This window comes from Myotis brandtii, unplaced genomic scaffold (genome assembly GCF_000412655.1).
Source record: "Myotis brandtii unplaced genomic scaffold, ASM41265v1 scaffold156, whole genome shotgun sequence".
Taxonomy (NCBI): domain Eukaryota; kingdom Metazoa; phylum Chordata; class Mammalia; order Chiroptera; family Vespertilionidae; genus Myotis; species Myotis brandtii.
This window is the reverse complement of record NW_005355666.1, coordinates 306600-331789: the sequence shown is the minus strand read 5'-3', so window position 1 is coordinate 331789 and position 25190 is coordinate 306600. Positions and strand designations below refer to the sequence as shown.

The following is a 25190-nucleotide window of genomic DNA, read 5'->3' as shown; positions in this document are numbered from 1 at the left end:
ATGTTTCTCTCTCATCGATGTTTCTAACTCTCTATCCCTCTCCCTTCCTCTCTGTAAAAATCAATAAAATATATTTAAAAAAATAATAAAACATAAATACAAGTGGTGCCATAAACTCCTCTAGAGGAGAACAAAGTATTTTTTAAGGAAAGGTATTATATAAAAAAATATATGTTTTTATTGATTTCAGGGAGAAGAAGGGAGAGGGGGAGAGATACAAACATCAATGATGAGAGAGAATCATTGATTGGCTGCTTTGTTTTATTTTTTTGGTAATATGAACTTAAGGATTCAAACTTATTTGATGTGTATAATCCATGCAATTATCTTTACTGATGCTCAAAATATCCCAACTGTGACTAGCTGAAACTTTAAATTGAATTCTGCATCCCTTTACCATGACCTAGTAATCTCTGAAAGCTTTATTGCTATCAAAACACCTTGTATGTGTCTTTCCCCAGATCCACAGAATGCGTAAAGGTCATACTTACAATTGTAAAAGATTATATATATATATATATACACACACACACACACACACACATACACACACACACTAATTACACACATATGACCAGATCTTCAAAAGACCAAAATTTAAAAAAATCAACAAATAAATTGAAAATCTGGAAATTTGGGGCTTGAATTTCTACATAGAAATAATTTGTTGAAACTAAATATCTGTTTCTTCATTTTAAATGTTGCACACACTATAGATTTCCAGTTGCTATTTATCTTCACACTTGTGCTTTTTGTTGTTGTTGTTGTTATTTAGATTTAACTGCAATCTTAGTTAAAATGGAAAAATAAGATAGACAAAGAAGAGTCACATGGTCCATAAAATATAGGATACTAGAGGCCTGATGCACAAAATTCATGCAAGGAGCTCGGCCCCCGCCACCATTGTGGCTTCGCCCAGAAGGTTGTCTGGTCTGATTGCATGTTACTCTTTTATTATTATAGATACCTTCCAAAGCAAAGAAGATACAAGCAAAGAAAATACTCATAAGAGAGAAACAAATCATAAAGCAAAATAAATGGCAAAGAAAAAGATGGCTCTGGCCAGTCTTGCTCAGTTGGTGGAGCATCGTCCCGGGCATCAAAAGGTTGTTGGTTCCATTCCCCATCAGGGCACATGCCCAGCTTTCAGGCTTGATCCCTAGTGGGGGGGCATACAGTAGGCAGCCGATCGATGTTACATTGTCACATTGATATTTCTATCTCCCTTCCTCTTTCAAAATCAATAAAAAATCTTTTTAAAAAAGATAAAATGCCCTGGCCAGTTTGACTCAGTGGTTGGAGTGTTGGCCCATTGTACTAAAGGGTCTTGGGTTCGGTTCCCAGTCAAGGGCACAAACCTCGATTGCGGGTTTGATTCCCAGTCCAGGTCAGGGTGCATGGGGGAGGCAACTCTCTCTCTCACACCAATCTCCTCTCTCCAATCTTCTCTCTCTCTCTCTCTCTCTCTCTCTCTACTTCCTCCCTCTCTTCCACTTTCTCTAAAAATCAATGGAAAAATATCCTTGGGTGAGGATTAACAACAAAAAGATGAAACATGATAAGCTAAATGTATTAGTTATAATGATAAATCTAAATGGAACCTTCTCTCATCTACATAATGAAAGCTTAAGCGACCATTATGGCAGAACGACCGGAACAACCAGCCACTATGACACACACTGACCACCAGGGGGGCAGACGCTAAATGCAGGAGCTGCCCCATGGTGGTCAGTGCGCTCCCACAGGGGGAACATCACTCAGCAAAAGCCGGGCTCATGGCTGGTGAATGCAGCTGCCATGGTGGGAACTTCTTCCCACTCTGCAGCAGCACTACCGAGCTGCAGCAGGCTCAACGGGCCAGGATGAGTGCGAGCAGCGCAGCACCCAGCCCTGATTCGGGTTCCTCCCTGGCCGCTTGCCAGTTGGTGCACTGCTACATCACTCAGGGGATGTCTGACTGCTGGTTTAGGCAGTCTGACATCCCCCAAGGGGTCCTGGACTACGAGAGGGATGTCCGGTTGCCAGCTTAGGCCCAATACCAGTGCTGTTCTCTGTAGAAGTCAGTCCGTCTGAACAACTCAGTGACTCAGGGAAGCACAGGGAACTCAGGGTGAGCCTGTCTCCATGCTTGACTCACCCAATCAATGGTGTTCGCAGGACAGACCGTGGTGGCCCAACCTATGCATGTGCAGCAGCTGCTGAAGCTCAAGCAGCAGGCCATGCAGCAGTAGAAGACCATCCAGCCATAAGCCGGCAGTAGGACTGTGAGAGGGTGCAGGCCAGGCTGAGGGACTGCCCCCTCCAGTGCACAAATTTCATGCACCAGGCCTCTAGCATACAAATAAAGTTCCCCAGACTGGATTTTAAAAAATTAGTTCTATGATTTTTACAAGAATCACAAAATGGCACAAGAAGATCAATGTAAGAGAATCAGGGAAACATGCAAAACAGACACAATGAAGGGAAACCAAATATCAAAATACTTGTTAGTAGAATTTGAAACAAAAAACTGAATAAAATGGCATTGAAATGTATAAAACCAAAATAAGAAGGATAGAGATTCACTTAAAATACAATTAATGTCTTATTTAATAGTTTCCCAAAAAGAAACATGAATACTAGACAAATTCACCTTTTTTTCCATGGAACACATATAAAATTTGAATATATAACTGCACTCACAGTGGCACTTCAACAGGGTTCATTTGCTGAAGAAGACTCATGGGACCTAAAAGACAAAGCTTTCAAATGTACAGTTTATTACGGGGAAAGGACACCCAATAGCAAGAGCCTGAAAATCAGAATAAACATCACAGCATGTGACTCACAGCAGGGGTCTGGAGAGGCCACATGCAGGCTCCTATTGTTCTCTTTCTCTAAGGGCCAGGCCAGATGTCTGTGGATGGGAAACCCCTGATGTATGTACAGATCACTTCAGAACCAGGGAGACAAAAATGAAGTCTTTGCTGAGGTTGTTTATATTTTGCTTGTCACCTAGGCATATCCCTGTTGCAGACCCAGCAGAACCTGGGGAAAGGGGGCTGTTGGTTATCACACCCAGACCAGATACAACTCTCCAAGCTCATTGTTTTTTTTTGGTTGTTGTTTTGTTAATCCTCAGCCGAGGATATTTTTTCCATTGATTTTTAGAGAGAATGGAAGGGAGGGGGAGAGGCAGAGAGACAAACATCGAGAGACACATCACTCGGTTGCCTCCTGCATGCACTCTGACCAGGGTGGGGATCAAACCCACAACCAAGGTACGTGCCCTTGACCAGGAATTGAACCCACGACCCTTCAGTCCGCCGGCTAGGGCCAAGGTAATTGTTATTAATAAACAATGCTGACAAGGTGGGTCAAACTCCCCTGAAACTCTTTGGACTCATAGTTACATGGACACATTATACATCAATGCTTTGTGCTTTGACCAGGAGCCACATCAAGCAGGAGCTTTAATTTAACCAAACAGCTCAGGTTACCTGTAGACCTGCCATGAATTAGCTTTACAGCACAATAGCAAAGCACAAAGTCTATCTCAATAATTTCCAAAACACTGCAACCATACAAACCGTAGTTTTGGACCACAATTCAAAAATATAAATAAATATGATAAAACAAAGTAATCAAAATGCAAATTTAAAACAAGGCACTTTTCTTTAGACTATAAGTCTGATGAAAATTAATAAGAATGATCATATCCGCCAGCACCGGTTTGGCTCAGTGGATAGAGCGTCGGCCTGCGGACTGAGGGGTCCTGGGTTCGATTCCAGTCAAGGGCATGTACCTTGATTGCGGGCACATCCCCAGTAGGACATGTGCAGGAGGCAGCTGATCGATGTTTCTCTCTCATCGATGTTTCTAACTCTCTATCCCTCTCCCTTCCTCTCTGTAAAAAATCAATAAAATATATTTTTTAAAAAATGATCATATCCAATATCAATAAGGATCTAGGGGAACTGGGCCTCTTTGTTCATTGCTCCTGGAAATATAAATCTGTACGATCTTTGTCAGGTACATCTTGGTAATCTGGATCAAAATCCTTAAAAAGGTACATCCTCTTGGCCCAGAAATTACATATTTGGCATTTCATCATGAGGAAATAATTGAGGATATGGGCAGGCAAGAATGTTTATTGCACCCTAGCTGGTTTGGCTCAGTGGATAGAGCGTCGACTTGTGGACTCAAGGGTCCCGGGTTTGATTCCAGTCAAGGGCACATGCCCGGGTTGCGGGCTCAATCCCCAGTGAGGGGCGTGCAGGAGGCAGCCAATCAATGATTCTCTTTCATCATTGATGTTTCTCTCTCTCTCTCTCTCTCTCTCTCTCTCTCTCTCTCTCTCCCTTCCTCTCTGAAATAAATAAAAATATATTTTTTAAGAAAAGAATGTTTATTGCAGCATAGTGGATGATAGCAAAATGTCCAGCAATATGGGGAGTTTTTCAGTAAGTCATAGCCATATCCAATGATTCAAAATAATTTTGTAGAGGTCTCTTTGTGGCAGGCTCTGTTAGTTGCATGTCTAAAAAAGTTCCCCCTCTTCTTCTATAGTAACAGAACCCAGATACTGTTCAGGGCAATGGCGTTCACTGCTCCAGGCACAAACCATGACAGTCCTGTTCCCACTTGCCAAGCTTCCCTTGCAACCAGGAGCAGCCATGTGATCCAGTTTTTATTTTTATTAAATACTAGAGGCTTGTTGCACGAAGAGATTCGTGCAATAGGCCTTCTTTCCCCTGGAAGTGGAAGAGAGAGGAAAATACAGAGAGAAACATCAATGTGAGAGAAACACATGGATTGGTTTCCTCCTGTAGGATCCCTCCTGTAGGGCTGCCTGGGCTGGGGAGGAGACTGCAACCAAGGTATGTGCCCTTCACTGGAATCGAACCCTTTGGTCCATAGGCTGATGCTCTATCCACGGAGCCAAACCAGCTACAGCTCTTCTTCTTCTTTTTTAATATCCTTTCCTCCCATCCTCCTAGAAACCTTATTTCTGCCACTTAGGGGGAGAGTTAGGGTATAGGCTTACTCCACCCTAGTATTTCTATTTTCAAATTTTTCAAACCTACACAACGTGGAGACTAGTACGATAAATGCCCATGCATGTTTCACCTAGATTCATCACTGGTTCGGGTTCTGCCACATTTACACATTTGTGTGTGTGCTTGCACACACACACACACACACACACACACACACACACACACACAGTCTTTTGGGCTGGAGGTATTTGAGTTAGTTAAAGTCATCAATGACACTTCACTCCTAAATACTCCAGCTGCATCTTCTAAGAATAAGGGTATTCTTTTTAAAAAATATAAAAAATATATTTCTATTGATTTCAGAGAGGAAGGGAGAGGGAGAGAGAAATAGAAACATCAATGATGAGAGAGAATCATTGATTGGATGCCTCCTGCATGCCCCCTACTGGGGATCGAGCTGGCATGTGTCCATGCCTGGAATCGAACCTGGGAACCTTCAGTCTGCAGGCCGACACTCTATCCACTGAGCCAAACCAGCTAGGGCGTGATCCAGTTGTTGTTGTTTTTTAAATATGTTTTTATTGATTTTTTTATAGAGAGGAAGGGAGGTGGGGAGAGAGAGACATCAATGTAAGAGAAACATCAATCAGTTGCCTCCTACACCCAACCTGACTGGGTATGTGCCCTGACCGGGAATCGAGTCGGCGACTTTTAGGTGCATGGGATGATGCTCAACCAACTGAGCCACACTGGCTGGGCTGTGATCCAGTTGTTGTCAATGAAATGTAAGTAGTCTATTGGGGGTTTTGAGAATGTTTTGCTTTCCTAGTAAAAGGGGAAGATGCTGTTCATGCCAGCAATCATCTACTGCAGACCTTATATTAAGTGAGAAATATTAACTATTTGTTAAGCAAGAGTTGTTTGGGTTTTCTGTTATTTGGGGCCCAAAGAGTCCCTAACTCTTTGGATACTGTGATGTGCCTCTCCAGAACCCCCTCAGGACTCCCAGACACTGGGAGTTCTATAGGGTGACAGTTTTCACCTGTCAGCTATATCCAGGAATTGCATTCATTGAAGTCAGCTGCCTTGCCCAATGTCACATCCCCTTCCTGGGAGGCAACCCATCCTATATAACAAAGAGCTAATATGCAAATGGTCATCACTCCATCTCACCCTTGTGCAGGGGCCGGGGGACCTGAGGCCAGGTGGGGGGACCTGAGGCCGGGTGGGGGGACCTGAGGCTGCGCCCCCCGCCCCAGGCCAGGGGACCTGAGGCTGCACCCTCCACCCAGTGGGGCTTGACTGGGGTGGGGCCAGCTGGGTCTGGGTCTCGCGAAATTTCGAGGCATGTGTGGGTGGGCGGGGACTTGACTCTGGGTCCCACGGCACACCCCAGACTCTGACAGGAGGGAGATTTTCATATACATTTTACTAATTTTCTTTCATCTCTGACACTTCTATTATAGAGAAAGGAGAAATTGCAATATTAAAATATTTCCTCTAATTAATTCCCTTATACTGTGCACAAATTTTGTGCATCAAGCCACTAGTAGGACCATAAAGGCTCGGCCTTTCTTCAATTTGGGACAACTCTGCAGGACTTCCCAGCTCCACAGCTGGAGCCCTTGCAACCACTGCACCATTGCGTAACTTCCCCTTGTGCTTAATCCTACTTTATTCCCTTTCTCGATGGTGTTGATTTTAAGAGCACTTCTTAATACATTTCCCGCACTCAAATCTCTTGTCTCAGAGTCTGTTTCCTGGGTAACCCTACCCACGGCATCACTGACATTTATTCATGTAAAAAGGTATTTAAAATATATTGCTAAATGACACAAGAACATGTTATAAAGCAGTATTCATGGTGTCTTCTTATTATACCGATTACACGGAGGTGGGCAAAAGTAGGTTGATAATAAAAAATACAATTAAGAAATAACAAAAATAAACTCTGTTTCGTGTACTCATAACTATAAACCTACTTTCACCCTACCCTGTATATCTGCATAGTAGAAATGCAAAGGAAAACACGAATATTTTAACATCAGGATTTGTGTTTCCAACAATAAGCTGGACTAGAGAAACTCTTTCTAGCTCAGAACACATGAAATGCCAAAAAATAAGTCTTAACATATGAATACATAGAGTTGTAGTGGGAAAGCAAGGGAACTCCAAGGGTGGTGGTGGGGGCACAGAAATGATAGGAAAGCACAAATCCACAAGAGCTAAAGATCACATTTACTCTGGAGGTAGCTGCTGATTCCTGATGGCCTAGAGCAGGGGTGGGCAAACTTTTTGACTCGAGGGCCACAATGGGTTCTTAAACTGGACCGGAGGGCCGGAACAAAAGCATGGATGGAGTGTTTGTGTGAACTAATATAAGTTCAAAGTAAACATCATTACATAAAAGGGTACGGTCTTTTTTTTTTTAGTTTTATTCATTTCAAACGGGCCGGATCCGGCCCGAGGGCCATAGTTTGCCCACGGCTGGCCTAGAGCCAGGTTTTCATGAGCCATTGCTGTGGGAGATGGGAGACAAAGCCTAGAGCGTGAGCAGGATGGAAACCTTTGCATTAAGGTAGGAGAGCCGAAGAGCAATAACCTTAAGAAGTTCAACCGGAAAAGCCCACCATGCAGATGGCACCCAGAGAAATCAACTCCATGGGAACAACCAGGCACAAGCAAATAACCAATAAAAATATGGGAAAAATATTTGACCAGTTACTTCACCAAAGAAGATATATGAATGGCAAATAAACACATGAAAAGATGTTCACCATCACTGAGCCTTAAGGCAATGCATAGGGTTGGGGCAAAAGTAGGTTTACAGTTCTGAGTATGCAAATCAGAGTTTATTATTGTATTCTTATTATTTTTAAAATATATTTTTATCGATTTCAGAGAGGAAGGGAGAGGGAGAGAAAGATAGAAATATCAATGATGAGAGAGAAACATTGATCGGCTGCCTCCTGTACACCCCCTGACTTGGAATCAAACTGGGACCTCCTGGTTCATAGGTCAACGCTCAACCACTGAGCCATGCTGGTTGGGCTATTTATTAATTACTGTATTATTTTCCATACAAACAACTGTAACCTACTTTTGGCCCACCCTGTATTAAACCACAGTGAGATACCCTTTCACACCTATCAGAATGGCTAAAATTAAAAAGACTGGGCAGCTCTTCTCTGAGCACGCCCACGCCCCCCCTCCCCCTTTTCTCAGGCATGCACTTTGCTGCTTCTATCCTAAGCTTTAAGGGTCCCAATGAGATTTGCACCCAGGGGAGCAATTGTGCAGCAGCAGCTCATCCTGGGCTTACCCCCGATCCTGTCTCCAGGAGCCCTTCCTTTGCCTCACTATCCCACGCTTTAATAAATTTACTCTCACTTTCACCTGGACTTGTGTGTGTCTTGAAATTTTCCCTGCATGAGTCAATAACCTGAAGGTGGCCTGAAAGGTCCTGGACCTCAGCTGGGCAAGGCCAGCCCTTGGCGCAGAAGCGGTCTGGTAACATTTTTGCACCTTAAGATAACATACCTTTGAAATGTCAGTAATTTCCTTTTCCAGACCACTCAGGGGGGAAAAAAAAAGATAAAGACTGATGATATCAAGTCCAGGAAGTTCCACTATATTCCTAATTTGCTGAGAGTGTTTATTATGAATGGGCATTTAATTTTGTTAAATGCTTTTTTGCATTAATTATATTATCATGTGATTATTCTACGTTAGCCTGTTGATATGATTGATTACACTGATTGAGTTTTTGAAAAATCTTTATTGTTGAGAGTATTACAGATGTCCCTCTTTTTCCCCCTGATTGTCCCCCTCCACGGGGTTCCCAACGCGCCCGAGGCTTCACCACCCTACTGTCTGTGTCCATAGGTAAGATCTTTGGTTAATCTCTTCCTGCCCCTCTCCCCCTTCCCTCTGAGATTCATCAGTCTGTTCCATGCCTCTGATTCTATTTTATTTATCAGTTTACTTTGTTCATTAGAGTTCTTGTTTATTTTGATTTTTAGATTCAATTGTTGATAGGTATGTATTTGTTGCCATCTTATCTATAATAAAAAAAGCATAATATGCTAATTAGACTGGACATCCTTCCGGACGAAGCTGGGGCTGTGAGGGAAGCAAGCCCAGGTCCTGGGTGCCAGAGGGAAGCCGGTGCTGGCAGCTGGGGGAAGGAAGGCCTACTGTTGCATGAATTTTGTGCATCAGGCCTCTAGTTGTTCATGTTTTTTATTTCATCTCCTCCTCCTCCTCCTCCTCCTCCTCCTCCTCCTCCTTTAAGAATACCCTTCAGCATTTCATGTAATACTGGTTTAGTGGTGATGAACTCCTTTAGCTTCTTCTTATCTGTGAAGCTCTTTTAAAAAAAATATATTTTATTGATTTTTTACAGAGAGGAAGGGAGAGGGATAGAGAGTTAGAAACATCAATGAGAGAGAAACATTGATCAGCTGCCTCCTGCACAACCCCTACTGGGGATGTTCCCGCAACCAAGGTACATGCCAGAATTGAACCTGGGACCCTTCAGTCCTCAGGCTGATGCTCTACCCACTGAGCCAAACCGGTTAGGGCCCTGAAGCTCTTTATCTGACCTTCAATTCTAAATGAGTGCTTTGCTGAGTAGAGTAATCTTGGTTGTAGGTCCTTGTTATTCATTGTAGTATTTCTTGCCACTCCCTTCTGGCCTGCAAAGTTTGTTGAGAAATCAGCTGACAGTCCGTTCATATGGGCACTCCCTTGTAGGTAACTAACTGCTTTTCTCTTGCTATTTTTAAGATTCTCTCTTTGTCTTTAACTTTTGGCATTCTAATTAGGATGTGTCTTGGTGTGGGCCTCTTTGTGTTCCTCTTGTTTGGGACTCTCTACACTTCCTGGACTTGTAAGCCTATTTCTTTCCCCAGGTAGGGTTTTCTGTCATTATTTCTTCAAATAGGTTTTCAATATCTTTCTTTCTCTCTTCTCCTTCTGACATCTCCATAATGTGAATGCTGGTACACTTGAAGTTGTCCCAGAGGCTCCTTACACTTTTGGATTATTTTTTTTGCTCTTCTGACTGGGTGTTTTTTGCTTTCCAATATTCCATATCATTGATTTGATTCTCAGAATCCTCTACTCTGTTGAATCCCTGTAAATTATTATTTTAGTTAGTATGAACTTTGAAAGTCTCACTAAGTCACTTGAAGCTCTCATTAAGATCTTTGATCAACCTTATAACCATTGTTTTGAAGTTTGTACCTAGTAGTTTGTTTGCTTCCATTTCATTTAGTTATTTTTTGGGAGATTTCTTCTGTTCTTTCATTTGTAACATGTTTCTTTGTCTCAGCATTTTGGCTGCTTCCTTGTGTTTGTTGCTATGTATTAGGTAGAGCTGCTATGCATCCTGTAATTGGTAGAGTGGCCTTGTGTAGTTGGTGTCCTGTAGGGCCCAGTAGCTCAGCCTCCTCAGTCACCTGAGCTGGGCACTCTAGGTGCACCCCTGTATGGACTGTCTGCATAGTTTTGTAGTTAAGCTTGATTGCTGTTGGCGTCACTGGGAGGAATTGACCTCCAGGCCAATTGGCTGTGAGGACCAGGTGTGACTACAGTGGGAGAGCTGCTGTGCAGGAGGCAAGGCCCAGCTGTGAAGCAAGGCAGGCTGGTGCTAGTGCCAGGTCTTGGGCCTTTTATTGATAGGTTTGGGGCATGCTGTCACTAGCTGCAGCTTATTTGAGAAATTTTAGCAGCCTGAAGCCTGAGCCAGGACAGGCAATTCATATGGAAAATATGATGCAAACAGGTTGGGTGGGGCTATAAATTGGATGGGCAAGGTCTCAGGGAACCACCAGGGTGGAGCAAACAGAGTGCGCCATGCTGATATGGCTGCCAGTCAGCCATGGGATAGGGGAGGTCTCGGCATAGGAACAATGACCCCTGCGAGCACCTCCATCTGGGAGAAAGCTGCTCCCAAGTTCCTGCCCCAATGCCAGATAATCCAGTTCCTCCTCATATGGGTTCATCCTGGCACTGGAGCTCAGAGGAAGCGGGACCTTGTAAGTTCAGTACATGCGCCGGCCCTTTAAGTGGGACACCTGGGTCTCCAGCAGCCTCTGTGCCACTGAGCCCAAATCCTTGCTGGTTTTTACAGCCTATAGTTATGGGGACATCTTTTCCCAGCTCTGGGACCCTGGGCTGGGGGTCTGGTGCAAGGCTGGGACCCCTTGCTCTTCATGGCAGCCTCCACAGGGATGATTTCCCTCCAGGTTAAAAAAGCAGCACACATGAGTGTGGGACCAGCCAGTTCACACCTCCAACCCTCCTACCAGTCTCAGTGTGCTTTCTTCTTTACCTCTCTAGCTGTAGAACTTCCATTCGGCCAGCTTTCCAGTGGTTCGGTATTTTAGTTGTAATTTTGATGTGGTTGTGGCAGGTGGCGAGTACAGGCGTTTACCTACACCACCCTCTTGGTTCTCACTGATTGTTTTGAATACTGAACCTTTACATCCTGGAATAAACCTCCCTTGGTCATGGTATAAACTTTGTATATATTGCTAAATTCCATTTGCTAAATTTTTAAAAAAATATATATTTTATTGATTTTTTACAGAGAGGAAGGGAGAGAGATAGTTAGAAACATCGATGAGAGAGAAACATCAATCAGCTGCCTCCTGCACACTCCCCACTAGGGATGTGCCCGCAACCAAGGTACATGCCCTTGACTGGAATCGAACCTGGGACCCTTGAGTCCGCAGGCTGATGCTCTATCCACTGAGCCAAACCGGTTGGGGCTGCTAAATTTTTTTGAGGATTTTGGTGTCTAAGTTCATGAGTGGCATTGTTTTGTAGTTTTCTTTTTTGTAGTTCTTTTGTCTGGTTTGGGTATTATATTGTCCTTAAACTGAGTTGGAAAGTACTTCCTTCTATTCAATTTTCTGGAATAGTTTCTGTAGAATTGTCGCTAAAACTCATAGAATTATAAAGCTGGAAGACACCCTTGAAATCACTAAGTACTGACCAGAAACTTGATTTGACTTTAGAGATACCAGAGATACCTTTTTATTCTTTCCAGGTAGCCAGATTCAATTTAGACTTCTATACCTTGGAAGATTAGCAGAGGAATTAAGTTATTTTTCTTGATACGGTGTAAAAAGAAGAAAGTACACTCAGAAGGAGCCAAAAAATCATTTCCTAAAAAAATTGACAGTTGCTCTCTTCATTGCACTATAAAACCAGGAAATAACAAATGAATTGAAATGGGAGGGAAGAATAAACCAAAGCAGTAAGACCTGGTGAGTCTTTGGTTGGTTTTCCAGAAGCTGACTCTGTGCCTAGGATTCCAGTGCAAGTAGTTTATTTAGAAGGCAAACAAACAAACAAAAACAAACAAACAAACAAACAAACACCTCAGTAGGAGAACAAGGAAGTTACTGGGGAAGTAAGACAAGGAATGCAAGCCTGGCCATTGTGGCTCAGTGGTTGAGCACCGACCTATGAACCAGGAGGTCACGGTTCAGTTCCCAGTCAGGGTGTATGCCTGGCCGGTTGCAGGCTCAATCCCCAATGTGGGGCATGCAGGAGGCAGCCAAGATTCTCTCTCATCATTGATGTTTCTTTCTCTCTCTCTCTCTCTCTCTCTCTCTCACTTAATCATGCTGGAGAAATTCTGAGAGCCAGTCTAATACACATACAAACACTTCAGATATTCCACAAAAGACAGAAGGAGCTAGGATATTTGTATACCACCTTCTTTTAGGCACCGAGGCAGAGCCTCTCCTGAGGGGGCATGAATTCCCTGGCACTTCTGGCCTGCCCTACAAAAACCAGTGGCAGCCTGCTCCAGCCGCAGAATGCCCTAAACCAGTGGTTCTCAACCTTGGCTGCACATTAGAATCACCTGGGAATCTCTTTAAAATCCTGATTTCTGGGCCTCATCCTCCGGAACGGGGAATTCTGTTTCTTTGTTATGGGGGGGGGCCACAACATTAGTAACAAAGAAACAGAATTTCCGGAGGACCAGGCCCAGAAATCAGGATTTTAAAAAGATTCCCAGGTTTTTCTAATGTGCAGCCAAGGTTGAGAACCACTGCCCTAAACAAAGGTTAGTCAGCTTCCCCAAAACAGAAACAAAAGCCATGGTTTTACCTGTTGGTTCCAATATTGGTCCTTTTCCAGGTTTTGCATTTGTCTCTTGATCCATCATCCACTCTTCTCTTTGTGGCTGTCTCTCTCTGTACTGACAATTTGTGGTTCTTTGTCTCTTTGTACTACGATCACATTTTCCCAGGTTCAAAAGGACGCAACATGGTTTAAGGGGTTGAGATGGCACAATCAATGTTATTTCAGCTTACCTAATAAAATGTCACAATCATTCACCAAAATAAAAAAAATATTAAAAGATGTTTACCATGAATACATTTGCACTGGTTCTCCCTAATAATGCCACTAAATATCAATACAGAATTTTATTTTATTTTTTTTAATAATTTTTATTTCTTAAAGTATTACAAAGAGTATTACATATGTCTCCTTTTTCCCCCCCTTGACATTCCCCCAGCCTCCCTTACCCCCTAGTGTCTTGTGTCCATTGGAAGTCCTTCGGTTGATCTCTTCGCCCCCAACCCTCCCCAGGCTTCCCACTGTAGTTTGACAGTCTCAATACAGAATTTTATGAAGAAAACGATAAGGTGTTCAGGGCCTGGTAAGTTGGAAGTTAGGGAATATGGGCAGCACATCTACTGCATCTGCCACAGTTTGGGAGGAGAATCACATCTGAGACACAGAGAGAAATTACCTTCCAGAAAAAGATTGGTATGATTTTTAGAAAGGAAATATAAATACCACGATTTAATTTATTCCAAAATTACTCAAACTATAGAAATCTATTCTTGGGGATGACACTAAAACCTTTTTTTAAAATATATTTTTTATTGATTTCAGAGAAGGAGAGGGAGAGTCAGAAACATCAATAATGAGAGAGAATCATTGATTGGCTGCCTCCTGCACACCCCCTACTGGGGATTGAGCCTGCAACCTGGGCATGTGTCCTTGACTGGAATCGAACCTGGGACCCTTCAGTCCACAGACCAACGCTCTATTCACTGAGCCAAACTGACTAGAGCTAAAATTTTTGTCAAAGATGATATTCGTTTGATGCTGTGCCTTCAGAAATAATTTGTGAAGGCACAAAGGAACTGGCAATGCATGGTCTTTGCAGAGAGCATTTTGACTCACTTTAAATTAATGCAAACCTGGATATCATCTGAACCTATTTTCTCTGGCATGTTAAAAGAATTGCATTAACTTATTTGTGCTAAAAGAGAAAGTACTCCGAATGAGAAAAAAGTAATGGATTGCATGCTGAGAATAACCTATGGATTAATATTTAAAGTTTCTCAAGAGAAGTCATAATAAAACTCCTTGGAACAGATAGTATAATGGTATTAGTCATAGATTTCTGGAAATGCTGATCCAACAACTTTTAGCACTGGAAGCTTTTTATTTATAGAAACTCATAATAATTATTGATCCAAAATAAGCTCAGGTTGTATTTGATTCTTTCTTAATATTCTGTGGTGGAATGGTATAATTTTTGAATTTATTGTTTTAGTCTGGTCCATGGCCATCATGTCTTGATTATTGCACATTTAGAAGTTCCTCAGACCTCTGCAAATGTTGGAGAATTTTGGAGAATATAATTTGACAGGTTAATTTTACTGCCAAAGAGTGTCATAATTTAATATTACCAGGGAGAAATGAATATTCACTTTTCCAAAAATACAGGAGGAAATGACTTACTTTTGGAGAACTTTTTAAAAAAATGACACACATGAATATTTTAAACTTAATGTCATTTCTATGAATCATCGCTGAATATAATACTGTAAATTTATAGCATAGGGCTGAAAATTTTTCAGGGGCCATCTTCATTCTCTCATATCTTCCTGGTCCACAAATCTGAGCATATACCCTTACTTCCAAGCAAATAATCAATAGTAGAAGTGAAATAAGTTCTTGTTACTAAAACTTCATTAATTTTATAAACATTAGGGGTGAGTTAATTAAATGTTTGACCAAATATAGCAGGCTAATTTTTAAGTTGATAATTTTGTCTGGCCCATGAATAATGCTGTAAATATCCAAATGGCCCTTGGCAGAAAAAAGGTTTCCCACCCGTGTCCTAGAGAAAACCTAAAACACAACAACATGGCAAATCAGAATGATTTATGTTAGCTACTGTAACAAGCAACCTCTACAATTGCTGGGGCTTAACACAATGAGGTTTATTTCTTGCTCACATAACAGTCCATCTGGTCGGGTTGCTGTTCTGGCTGTCACTCTTTCATTCAGTGACATAGGAATCTGGGGTCCTTCAAGCCTATACCATCTTGCAGTTCTTTGTCTCTAGGCATGTAAACAGGGGAGAGAGTACACAGAAGGTCATGTATGATGTCTTTGCCACACCTAGAAGTGGCATACATCACTTCTGCCCACATTCTTCTGGTGGTCCCAACGCAACTGTAGAAAGAGCTGGGAAATGTAGGCCTGTGTTCCCAGGAAGAGGAAATGGAATTAGTGAGCACTCAGCCAGTCTCTGACACATGAAAAGGTTGAAAATAAGAAAAAATGCAAAATGATATGCCAGGCGGATGCTAACCAGAAGAAAGCTGGAATAGCTTTGCTCATAATGGATAAAAAAGTCTTCAAGGCAAAATGCATGATTAGGAATAAGGAGAGTAGCTACATAAAGATAACAGATCCAAATCACCAGGAAGAGATGCTAATTCTGAAGTTATGTATGTACCTAATGATATCTTCAAATAACAAACAGCAAAAACTGACAGAATTTTAGGAGAAACTGACAAGTCCACTGCCGTAGTAGAATTTAACATATACCCTTCCCAGTAATTGATGTCACACAGCCCCCAAATTAGTAGCAATAGAAAATATAAACAACACAATTAACAAGCTTGATCAAAAAAGGACATGTATTGGAAAAAGTTTTCAATGAGTAATAATTGCACCTTGGATAAACCTCATTGGCTGAAGAAAAGACAAGTATAGAATCTTGTATCCAATGGCAGACAATGTACATTTTTCTTTTTCTATACTGGATGCTTTCTTTTCTTCCTTAAGAGTGCAAAAAGCATTTATCCAAACTGAACATATACTTGGCTAGAAAGCCAGTCTCAACAAATTTCCCAGAATCAGCATTATACAAATCATGTTCTCTGATTACAGTGCAATTAGGTTAAAAATAAACAACAGAAAGATAAGCAAAAGAAAGAAAACTGTGTATGAAGATGTTTACTCTAGTGTTAATTACCTACAATAGTGAAAAATTAGAATCACTGAAATATCCAATGATATGGGTATGGTTACATAAATTATGCCTCATCAACCCAATGGGCTATCATGTGGCCATTAAAGTTATTTTTTAAATGGACTATGTTTAAGATACAATATTAAGTGAAAAATTTAAATCTACAGGGGTGGGCAAAAGAAGGACTACAGTTGTAATACAAATAAATAATACAATAATTGCCCTAGCTGGTTTGGCTCAGTGGATAGAGTGTTGGCCTGCGGACCGAAGGGTCCCGGGTTTGATTCCAGTCAAGGGCACATACTGAGGTTGCAGGCTCCTCCCTGGCCCGGACCCTGGTCGGGGCACGTGCAGGAGGCAACCGATCGATGTTTCTTTTGCATCGATATTTATCTCTGTCTTTCCCTCTCTCTTCCACTCTCTCTAAAAACCAATGGAAAAATATCCTTGGGTGAGGATTAAAAAAACAAACCCAATAATTAATAAATAATAATACAAGAATAAACTCTTCATAAAATTTTCTTTCTTTTGCTTATCTTTGTGTACTCACAACTGTAAACCTTTTGCCCACCTTTGTATGTTACTTATGATTATAATCATGTGAAAATATGTGTGCATTTAGACAGAGTAGAAAGATATAAGCAAATTAAAACAATTGTTGTATTATAGCGATGAGATTATGTGTGATTCTACTTTAAAAGGATATTCTATGATGTGGTTATATTGTTTAATGTGATTTAAAAGAATCAATAGAAGACGTTGATGGTAGTTATGTCTTTTTTTATGCTAGTTATGTCTTAATATCGATTATCACTTTCTTTTATAACAACTGAATTTAGTATGGTACACAACTGCCCAAAACGAGAGTACATTTCCTAGCCTCCCTTGCAGCTAGGCATTATGACAGGACAAAGTCATAGCTAATAAGAGAAGTGGCTGCCCTTAAACGTAAAGAGCCTGTCCTTCCTTTGTCCTTTTCCTTCATCTTGTTACCCTAAATCTCCCTTAGCTTTGTTTTTGCACATACTATGGGTTGACTGAATCTGATATGCATTTGATTGAAATAGGAACTGTTTCATAATTTAACAAATGAGAATAAACATGATTCATGAGGTAAGTATGTGTTTTCTATTGAACCAGTGTCCAGTACAAACTCTGAAAACAAGGGGATTATCTGTCCCATTTTTGGAGATCAAATGAGAATATATTAATATTGAAAAGTACATGTTTAGTGCTCTCCCTCCTGGGAGCACGCCTGCGCCTTTCCCTTCCCCTCTATTCTTCCTCCACAGGCTTGCATCTCCTAAACCCTAAGGGTCTCCACAAGACTTGCAACCAGGGGAGCAATGGGTGGCAGCAGCTCCTCCTGGGCTAAACCCCTGAACCTGTCTCCAAGGCCCCCTTTTCTCTGACTTCCCAGTGAGCCAAAGCAACCCTGCTGAGGGTCTCCTTTGCTTTTTCTATGCTAAGCCCTCCCTTGTTTCACTGTCCCCAGCTTTTTAAAAAAATATATTTTATTGATCTGTTACAGAGAGGAAGGGAGAGGGATAGTTAGAAACATCGATGAGAGAGAAACATCGATCAGCTGCCTCCTGCACACCCCCTACTGGGGATGTGCCCACAACCAAGGTACATGCCCTTGACCAGACTTGAACCTGGGACCCTTCAGTCCGCAGGCCGACGCTCTATCCACTGAGCCAAACCAGTTAGGGCTGTCCCCAGCTTTAATAAATGAACTCCCCCCCAAAAGAGTACACATTTGTGTTAAATATATTCTAGTGGGAATCATACACATTTACTCCAATATTCTTTATCATTTAAGGGAGTGTTTTAGCAGAGAATGAGATCCATGTTTTAGCAGAGAATGAGATCCTGAGTTAAAGCAGCAATCAACCTCCACATTTTAAATGTTGAACAAAATAAAAGATTGTATTTTTTAAAAAAATAAATTTTGTTGATTTTTTACAGAGAGGAAGGGAGAGAGATAGAGAGTTAGAAACATCGATGAGAGAGAAACATCGACCAGCTGCCTCCTGCACATCTCCCACTGGGGATGTGCCCGAAACCCAGGTATATGCCTTTGACCGGAATCGAACCCGGGACCTTTCAGTCTGCAGGCCGACACTCTATCCACTGAGCCAAACCGGTTTCGGCTAAAAGATTATATTTTTAAAGTTAAATAAATAATGCCCTTTGTTTAATTATCACAGCCTCTGGTAAGGTTTGATATAATCCAATAGCCTGGATCACAAAAGATCAATACTTCACACTATATCAGGCACGAGAATTTATCAATTCAAAAGGAAATTGATAAATACTACTGAAAATAGTCTTCATACTTGAAAAATATCCAAAGTGCAACATGAAAGCAGATGCAACACTCTGTCCCAACTGCTTGCAATGCTCAATAATGATTAGGTATGCTATGTCACACTGACTGTAGCAACAAATGCATTATTAATTTTATTATAATTGAGAATAGGTCAATCACAAGCTGTTCTGTAAAAACAAAATGCTACTGAAAAAAAGACACTGAAGGCTGACTCACTAGCAGCCTTTTATTCTGTGAATTCTAATATTTATGCTAAGCATGGCCTGTTCAGATATTTTTAAAAATGAAGGAAAGTCAAAATTGAATAAAAGTGCTAGGGATTCATATATGCACCATTTCTTGAACAAAATTGTATATTGTTAGTTTGAGGGCATCTAGTTGAAATAATTTATTCAGCTTAAACTTCTGCCAGTAAAAAATATTTGCACCCATGGTAATACAAAAAGGACGTAAAAATCTGTCGCACATTTGGTTCAGAGAGCATACTGAGGCCTTGTTTATATTTTTTCCCTTTGGTATTCATATTCATCATTTATAGACAGACAAGCAATTTATTAAATCACTTAGTTTTTTTTCCAATTAGGTGTGCATTAAAATGGTGGATAACGATGAACATACAATTTTTGACTCCAGAAAAATGGTTCTTTGTCTTCCAATTTGTCATCTGACAGGGGTACTTTAAATTTCACAATATCAAAACTTGGAGCAGAGAAGACAACCCTTCGTTGTTGCTTTGTATCTGGTCTGTCTGTCCGAGGTTCCTAGGTAGAATTATAAATGAAAGCAGAAAGTGTTTTATATTTGCTTTTTATTACTTTGTTTTTATAATTGACTTTTTGCACTTAGCTTCATCTCAATAAATGTATAACATATTAAAAAATTGCAAAGCAATACATGAATACATGTGCATTAAAAATATTCCTATGATGTAGGAGTATACTGAGGCAGAATTTACACAGTATAGCTTTTTTATTTTTAAAATATGTTTTATTGATTTCAGAGAGGAATGGAGAGGGTGAGAGATAGAAACATCAATGAGGAGAGAGAATCACTGATCGGCTGCCTCTTGCATGTCCCACACTGGGAATGGAGCCTGCAACCTGGGCATATGCCCTGTCTGGGAATCGAACTGTGACCTCCTGGTTCATAGGTCTATGCTCAACCACTGAGCCATACTGGCCGGGCAGTATAGCTTTTTTAACTTTATTTTTATTGATATGCATATATGTTCTTTGGCCAATCTCTTCACCTTCTTTCACCCAGTCCCCACGCCCCTCCCCCCTCTGACAGCTGTCAGTCTGTTCCATGTATGCACGCCTCTGTTTCTATTTTGTTCATCAGTTTATTTTGTTCATTAGAGTCACACTATAGCTTTTAAGAAGTTCATATAGAAATGACTTCCACTCTGAGAAAAGCACCATTAAAGATGTGCTGACTCATCAGTGTCAATATATAGAGGGTTTTTGGGTTTTTTTGCCAGCTCATGCTGATGTGAAGCCTGAACGACAGGTATTAATCAGGTTTAAGAATTTCAAAAATATGTGTTACCAAGAGAAATGTAGCTTTTATACTATCCAAAGGATATAACAAAGGGTTTTCAGCCTCGAACATGTAGATTAGAAAAATTCTACTCATAGAAGTAGAATTACTTGCAGTTTGCATATTGCCCAAAACAATGAATTCAGTACAAGTTAAACTTACAGTCTTCATAGAAGTGCTTGCTTTTTTCTCCTTCTGATAAGCTTTTTTCATTTTTTCATTTTTCATTTTCGCTTGCTTGGATCGACGACCCAGATGTTTAAATTGAACTTGCTGTTGGGAGGGCCGATAAAAACATTGGCTACTCAACAGAGGTAAGTACCTAGGAAATATTTGTATTGCAGGCAGAAAAATTGTACAAAATAAAAGTTAAACATACAGCAAGTTCCAAATTTTATTAAAGCATCCTCTAGCAAATATATCAAAGATCTCAGTATTTGCAGCAATACTGCATATATATTTTTAGGCCAAAGTTATCATTTCTACTTGAGTTACATAGCACAGTTCTTTATCTGCCACAATGACATTGGTGATAATGATAAAAATTATAAAACGTGGTTATCAATTGAAAATCAGTTTTCCTGGAAAATACTGTGTAGTAGCCATTTGAATATTTTTTTTAACCGTATACTAACACAAAAAAGTATTAAATTTCATAATAGCTGAAAAAACACACACAAACTTTTTAAATCAGTGTTGGGCTCAGACATAGTTTGTACTATGCCCGTAGTCCCCTGGCTTTACCACTGCAGGGCACACAGCCCCAACTTCCAACTGCTAGCACTGATCTCACTCAGCCTGCGAGCTTTCTCGTGAAAACAAGAAGCCATGTTCCGGGAAACTGCCTGAGAATTAATACCGCCTCTCCTAAGCAATCCTTAACCAATGACTGATGGCCATTGGTGTACAAATATCCCAACTCCTTTGCCCCCTGTGGGATAACTTGAGTTGCATGTTCTGTACTGGCTCAGACATTCCCAGGAGAGATTCAGCTCGTTACCCACAGTGGTAGCTTGCTTGCTAACACACACTGTTTTGGCTGCCTGCCCTTCCCCATTTCACTTCTCTACCCCGCTCTTATCAGTAGTTCCTGGGATAATGCCCCCCCCCCTGCCCCGCAATAAACTACTCATACTCAAATCCTTGTCTCATTGTTTGCTTCTGGGAGATCCCAAACTAAGACTACATTTGAAAAAGCCTTTAAGAAAGTCCTTTCCCCTCTTTAATTGATTTAGAATTTGGCTACTTATTTGGTTCTTTAAAGCAACTCATTCTTGGATAATCAGTAGCATGAGTCCAAACAGCTAGGAGTCTGGGGTTATATATGGTGGCAGAGAAAATTACATCATTTATTTCACATTGGTGGTAATAGGGTTAAGTTCTGTATTCAGTGCTTACATGGATGAGTGAGAGGAAATCTATTTTATGATGACAGACTGTGCCCTAAACCAGGCCATCTGTCTGGCAAATGTATAGTCTTGATCATAAAAATAAATGGGCTAAATTATGTTATTGGGTCAGCACCACTCATCTCTACTGAAAAAAAAACAACACCCACAAAACAACAAAACCCAGCATGTTTGTGTGACAATGGGTCACCAGTGTTTTCTTCAGGTACTAAAGGAGTATTTTTCATTTCAAATATGACAGTGTGAAAATGGACTACCAATAGCTCCTCTTCAGTCTTATTATCTTTTTCTTAAGAAAGAAAGCTTAATCTGTAAACAAGATGGGTTAGGTGAGACTTGGTAATGGAAGAAAAAAAGATATAATTGGAGTAGGCATATTCTGTTCATGTTGTTCAGATCATAATACAGTCCATTTCGCTACAACATGCATTTCTATAATGTGAATTGGCTCACATGCTATTGGTAAAGAAGGGAATAATGTCACTGTGATTTATATGCAATTTATCTTCAGCAAGGCGAGGCAGAGTAGCAAGAGCAGAATTATAACCTTCAGCAGAAAGGAAAAAGTCCTGAGCTCTGTGCAGCATGGGCAATGGGAGCCCTTCTGGATGTATTTATAAAAACAACAGTTAGCACCTGCACTAGGGCTCTCTCCCCAGAGAGGCACCCCACCCCCACAGTCCACCCTTACTGTCCTCCACCCTACTCCCCACCTTGGGTGGCTCTCGGTTCTTGGCAAGTTGCACTGACTCTCATGTCCACTTAAAAGGCAACCACTCTGGCCCAAGGCTCCACTTCTATCTGCACTCTCTCGATACCCACTGCTTGCTCTAATTAAAGAGTTGCCAGCATCTCTACCCTACATTTTTATATTTGCTGTGGTGGCCTCCAGCCATCCTAAACTGCCTGTCTGGTGATACAAGTTACCTCCCCAGGTAGCAATTGTCCTTTTTGTTGGTGCTATGTTTACAAAGTTGCATAAATTTTGAGCAATCTGCCTCAACCCTGTTATTACATTCTGTGAACTATTTGGCAGAATATGAACATTTTCAGAAATGTCTCTAGTATCATAACCCTAGTGAGGGGTCACTTTTACCTAGCTTGGGTAATAATCCGCAGCTGGTTTTGACGCATCTCTTCTGTTCGTGGTTTCTGTAATAGGTACTTCATTTCTTTTCGCAGACGTCTTGAGATTACTCTAGACTCTGCATAATCCATTATGTCATACATTATCATTGTCTTGGGAATGTTTTTGAGGCTCAATCTTCTCCAACAGTTATTTCTTCCACCAGAAGATGCAGGGGTCTTATCCAGAACACTGGAATACTACAGGGTGGAACCAAAGTAGGTTTACAGTGGTGAGTATGCGAAACACAGAGTTTATACTTGTATTATTATTTATTAACTAGAGGCCCGGTGCATGAAAATTCATGCACTGGATGGGGGGGGGGTCCCTCAGCCCAGCCTGCCCCCTCTCACAGTCCGGGAGCCCTCAGGGGTGGGAGGCGACCTGGCGATCAGGGGAAGGCGACGCCCCCATCACACCTCTGCTGCTGCCACTGCTGGCAGTGCAAGCCTCGGCCGGCCCTGGTTACCTGAGCCTTGGGCGGCCCTGGGCGGCTGGGCAGCCACTGTCAGCGGCTTGCCTGTGCCTCAGGCCGGCCCTGGGCGGTTGGGCAGCTGTCATCCGAGGCTTGCCTGCGCCTCGGGCTGGCCCTGGGCAGCAGCCACCACCATCTGCAGCTTGCCTGAGCTTCAGTCAGTAGGGGGTGCAGGAGGACCCGAGGCCCCCAGCGGGGCTGAGGGGATTCCGGTGGCAGGTGTGCAGAGTGGCCGGCCCTGCCCCCGCTGCGGGCGCCGCCATCTTTGTGATGATGTGACAGTCAATTTGCATATTACCTTTTCATTATATGGGATTATTATAGTATTTTCCATACAAACAACTATAAACCTACTTTTGCCCCACACAGTGGAAAGAACAATTACGAATGATTGGTTGTGGTGCTCTAGAATGGTTTTAGACACATTTCCCAAGGTTCCACTCAAATGTCACTTCATTCAAAAGGTATTCCTTGAACATCTCTGATTTGATTGGTATCTCTCTTCTATGACTCTAACTGCTCACTAATTGATGTTTTAGCTGTCTGTGTATATCTTAGCTCCCCTACTGGAAGGCAGAATCCCTGTCACATAGAATCATGTACATGGTACCACACTCACTACATATTTCTTTAATGTATAAACATTTTAATGGCAAATATAACTCACATAAAAGGCTCTGATTAAAAATGGCAGTGGAGTAAGTGGAAGCTACACTGACACTCTTCCAGGATGAAACTGGAAATACAACCAAAATACAGAAAATATACCCTGAAAAGCACTGAAGACCAGCTGGAGAGAACCCTGATAACCAAGGGTGGAAAGTGGAGACCGCACAAAGACTGGTAGGAAGGGTGGAGGTGCTAGAGGGCTGGCTGGGCTCCCACAGACAACAGCTGAAGGTCTGGAGGGATATCTTAGCTGTGGGGGGTTCCCACTGAGAACTCTGGGGTCTAAACTCCAAGCTGGACCCCCCCTGCAGAGAGCACCAGAACTGAGAAAGGTGCCCACATAACACCTGGATGTAAAAAGCAGCAGCATTGCTGTTTGTCAGCCAGAGACTACTGGAAATGCAGGCACCCTCTTAAAACACATTGTATGCGGGAAACGTATTTATACGTTTTACGTTGACTGGTAGTAAGTAGAGCGCGGGACACGTATTAATACGTTTTTTTATAGACTAGCGGTAGAATGCGGGTAACGTATAAATACGTAAACTAAAGTTATCGTAATTTTACTGAACGTTGCCATTTGCGCAAAAAAATTAGCAAAAATGGCCCGCGCCACGCACCACCTGTTAGCGCGCGATAAAAACTACCCGCAAACAATGTATTAAGGGGCCAATGCACAAAATTTTGTGTGCAGCCACTCACTTTGGGTTCTGGCAGAGGGAGGGCAGAGCAGACTGAAGCTGTGTGAGGAGAGTCCAGGTTTGGGGGCTTTGGGATAGGAGCTTGGATGGCAACCACGCCAGTTTCCTGTGTTGAGTCACTCCCTCACACTGTGGAGAACATCTTTCTCTGTAGACCTTTGCTATCCAGGTGGTTTTAGCCTGGGGGAAGGCAGTTATCACACTCTGCTAAAAGACCTCTAGCATCCTGTGGTCCATACCCCGAGGCTAATCAAGGCTGATAACAATCACACTGCAGGTAGAGACGGAACTCTAGAGGCTTTGAGTCTTTGCCTGATGATCTTCTGGGCCTTTGCCTGATGATCTTCTGGGCCCGGGGCTAGGAAAAGCAGACCCAGGTGTACATCTTGGTCCTTTCCAAAGGCACTCAGCCACAGCAGAGGGACCCACTAGCTTCGGTTTGCTGGTAGTCCCAAACAGGGTACTCAGGGCCAGTCAGAAACAGCGTCTGGCATGGTCCTGCAGTAGAGATTGGAAGTTGTAGATCTACCTAATACACAGACACAAACCCAAACAGGAAGCCAAAATGGGGAGATAAAAAACAACCCCAAAATGAAAGAACAAGAGAATTCTCCAGAAGAGCTAAACAAAATGGAGATAAGAAATTTATCTG

General features: G+C 41.9%; 1 protein-coding gene across 3 annotated transcripts in view; it reads right to left on the bottom strand.

The window, feature by feature from the left end:
• Positions 1-18435: 18435 nt before the first annotated feature.
• The window catches only part of LOC102251876 (chromosome unknown open reading frame, human CXorf58), a 59455-nt gene continuing 52700 nt past the window's right edge, over positions 18436-25190 (bottom strand). For all 3 annotated transcript variants that reach the window (XM_005861748.2, XM_005861749.2, XM_014536056.1), the window contains 3 exons: positions 22664-22893; positions 20321-20480; positions 18436-19380 (listed from right to left, as the gene is read on the bottom strand). In XM_005861748.2, the coding sequence (XP_005861810.1) occupies positions 19210-19380; positions 20321-20480; positions 22664-22893 (561 nt within the window). In that variant the 3' untranslated portion in view covers positions 18436-19209. The remainder of the gene's footprint in view (positions 19381-20320; positions 20481-22663; positions 22894-25190) is intronic.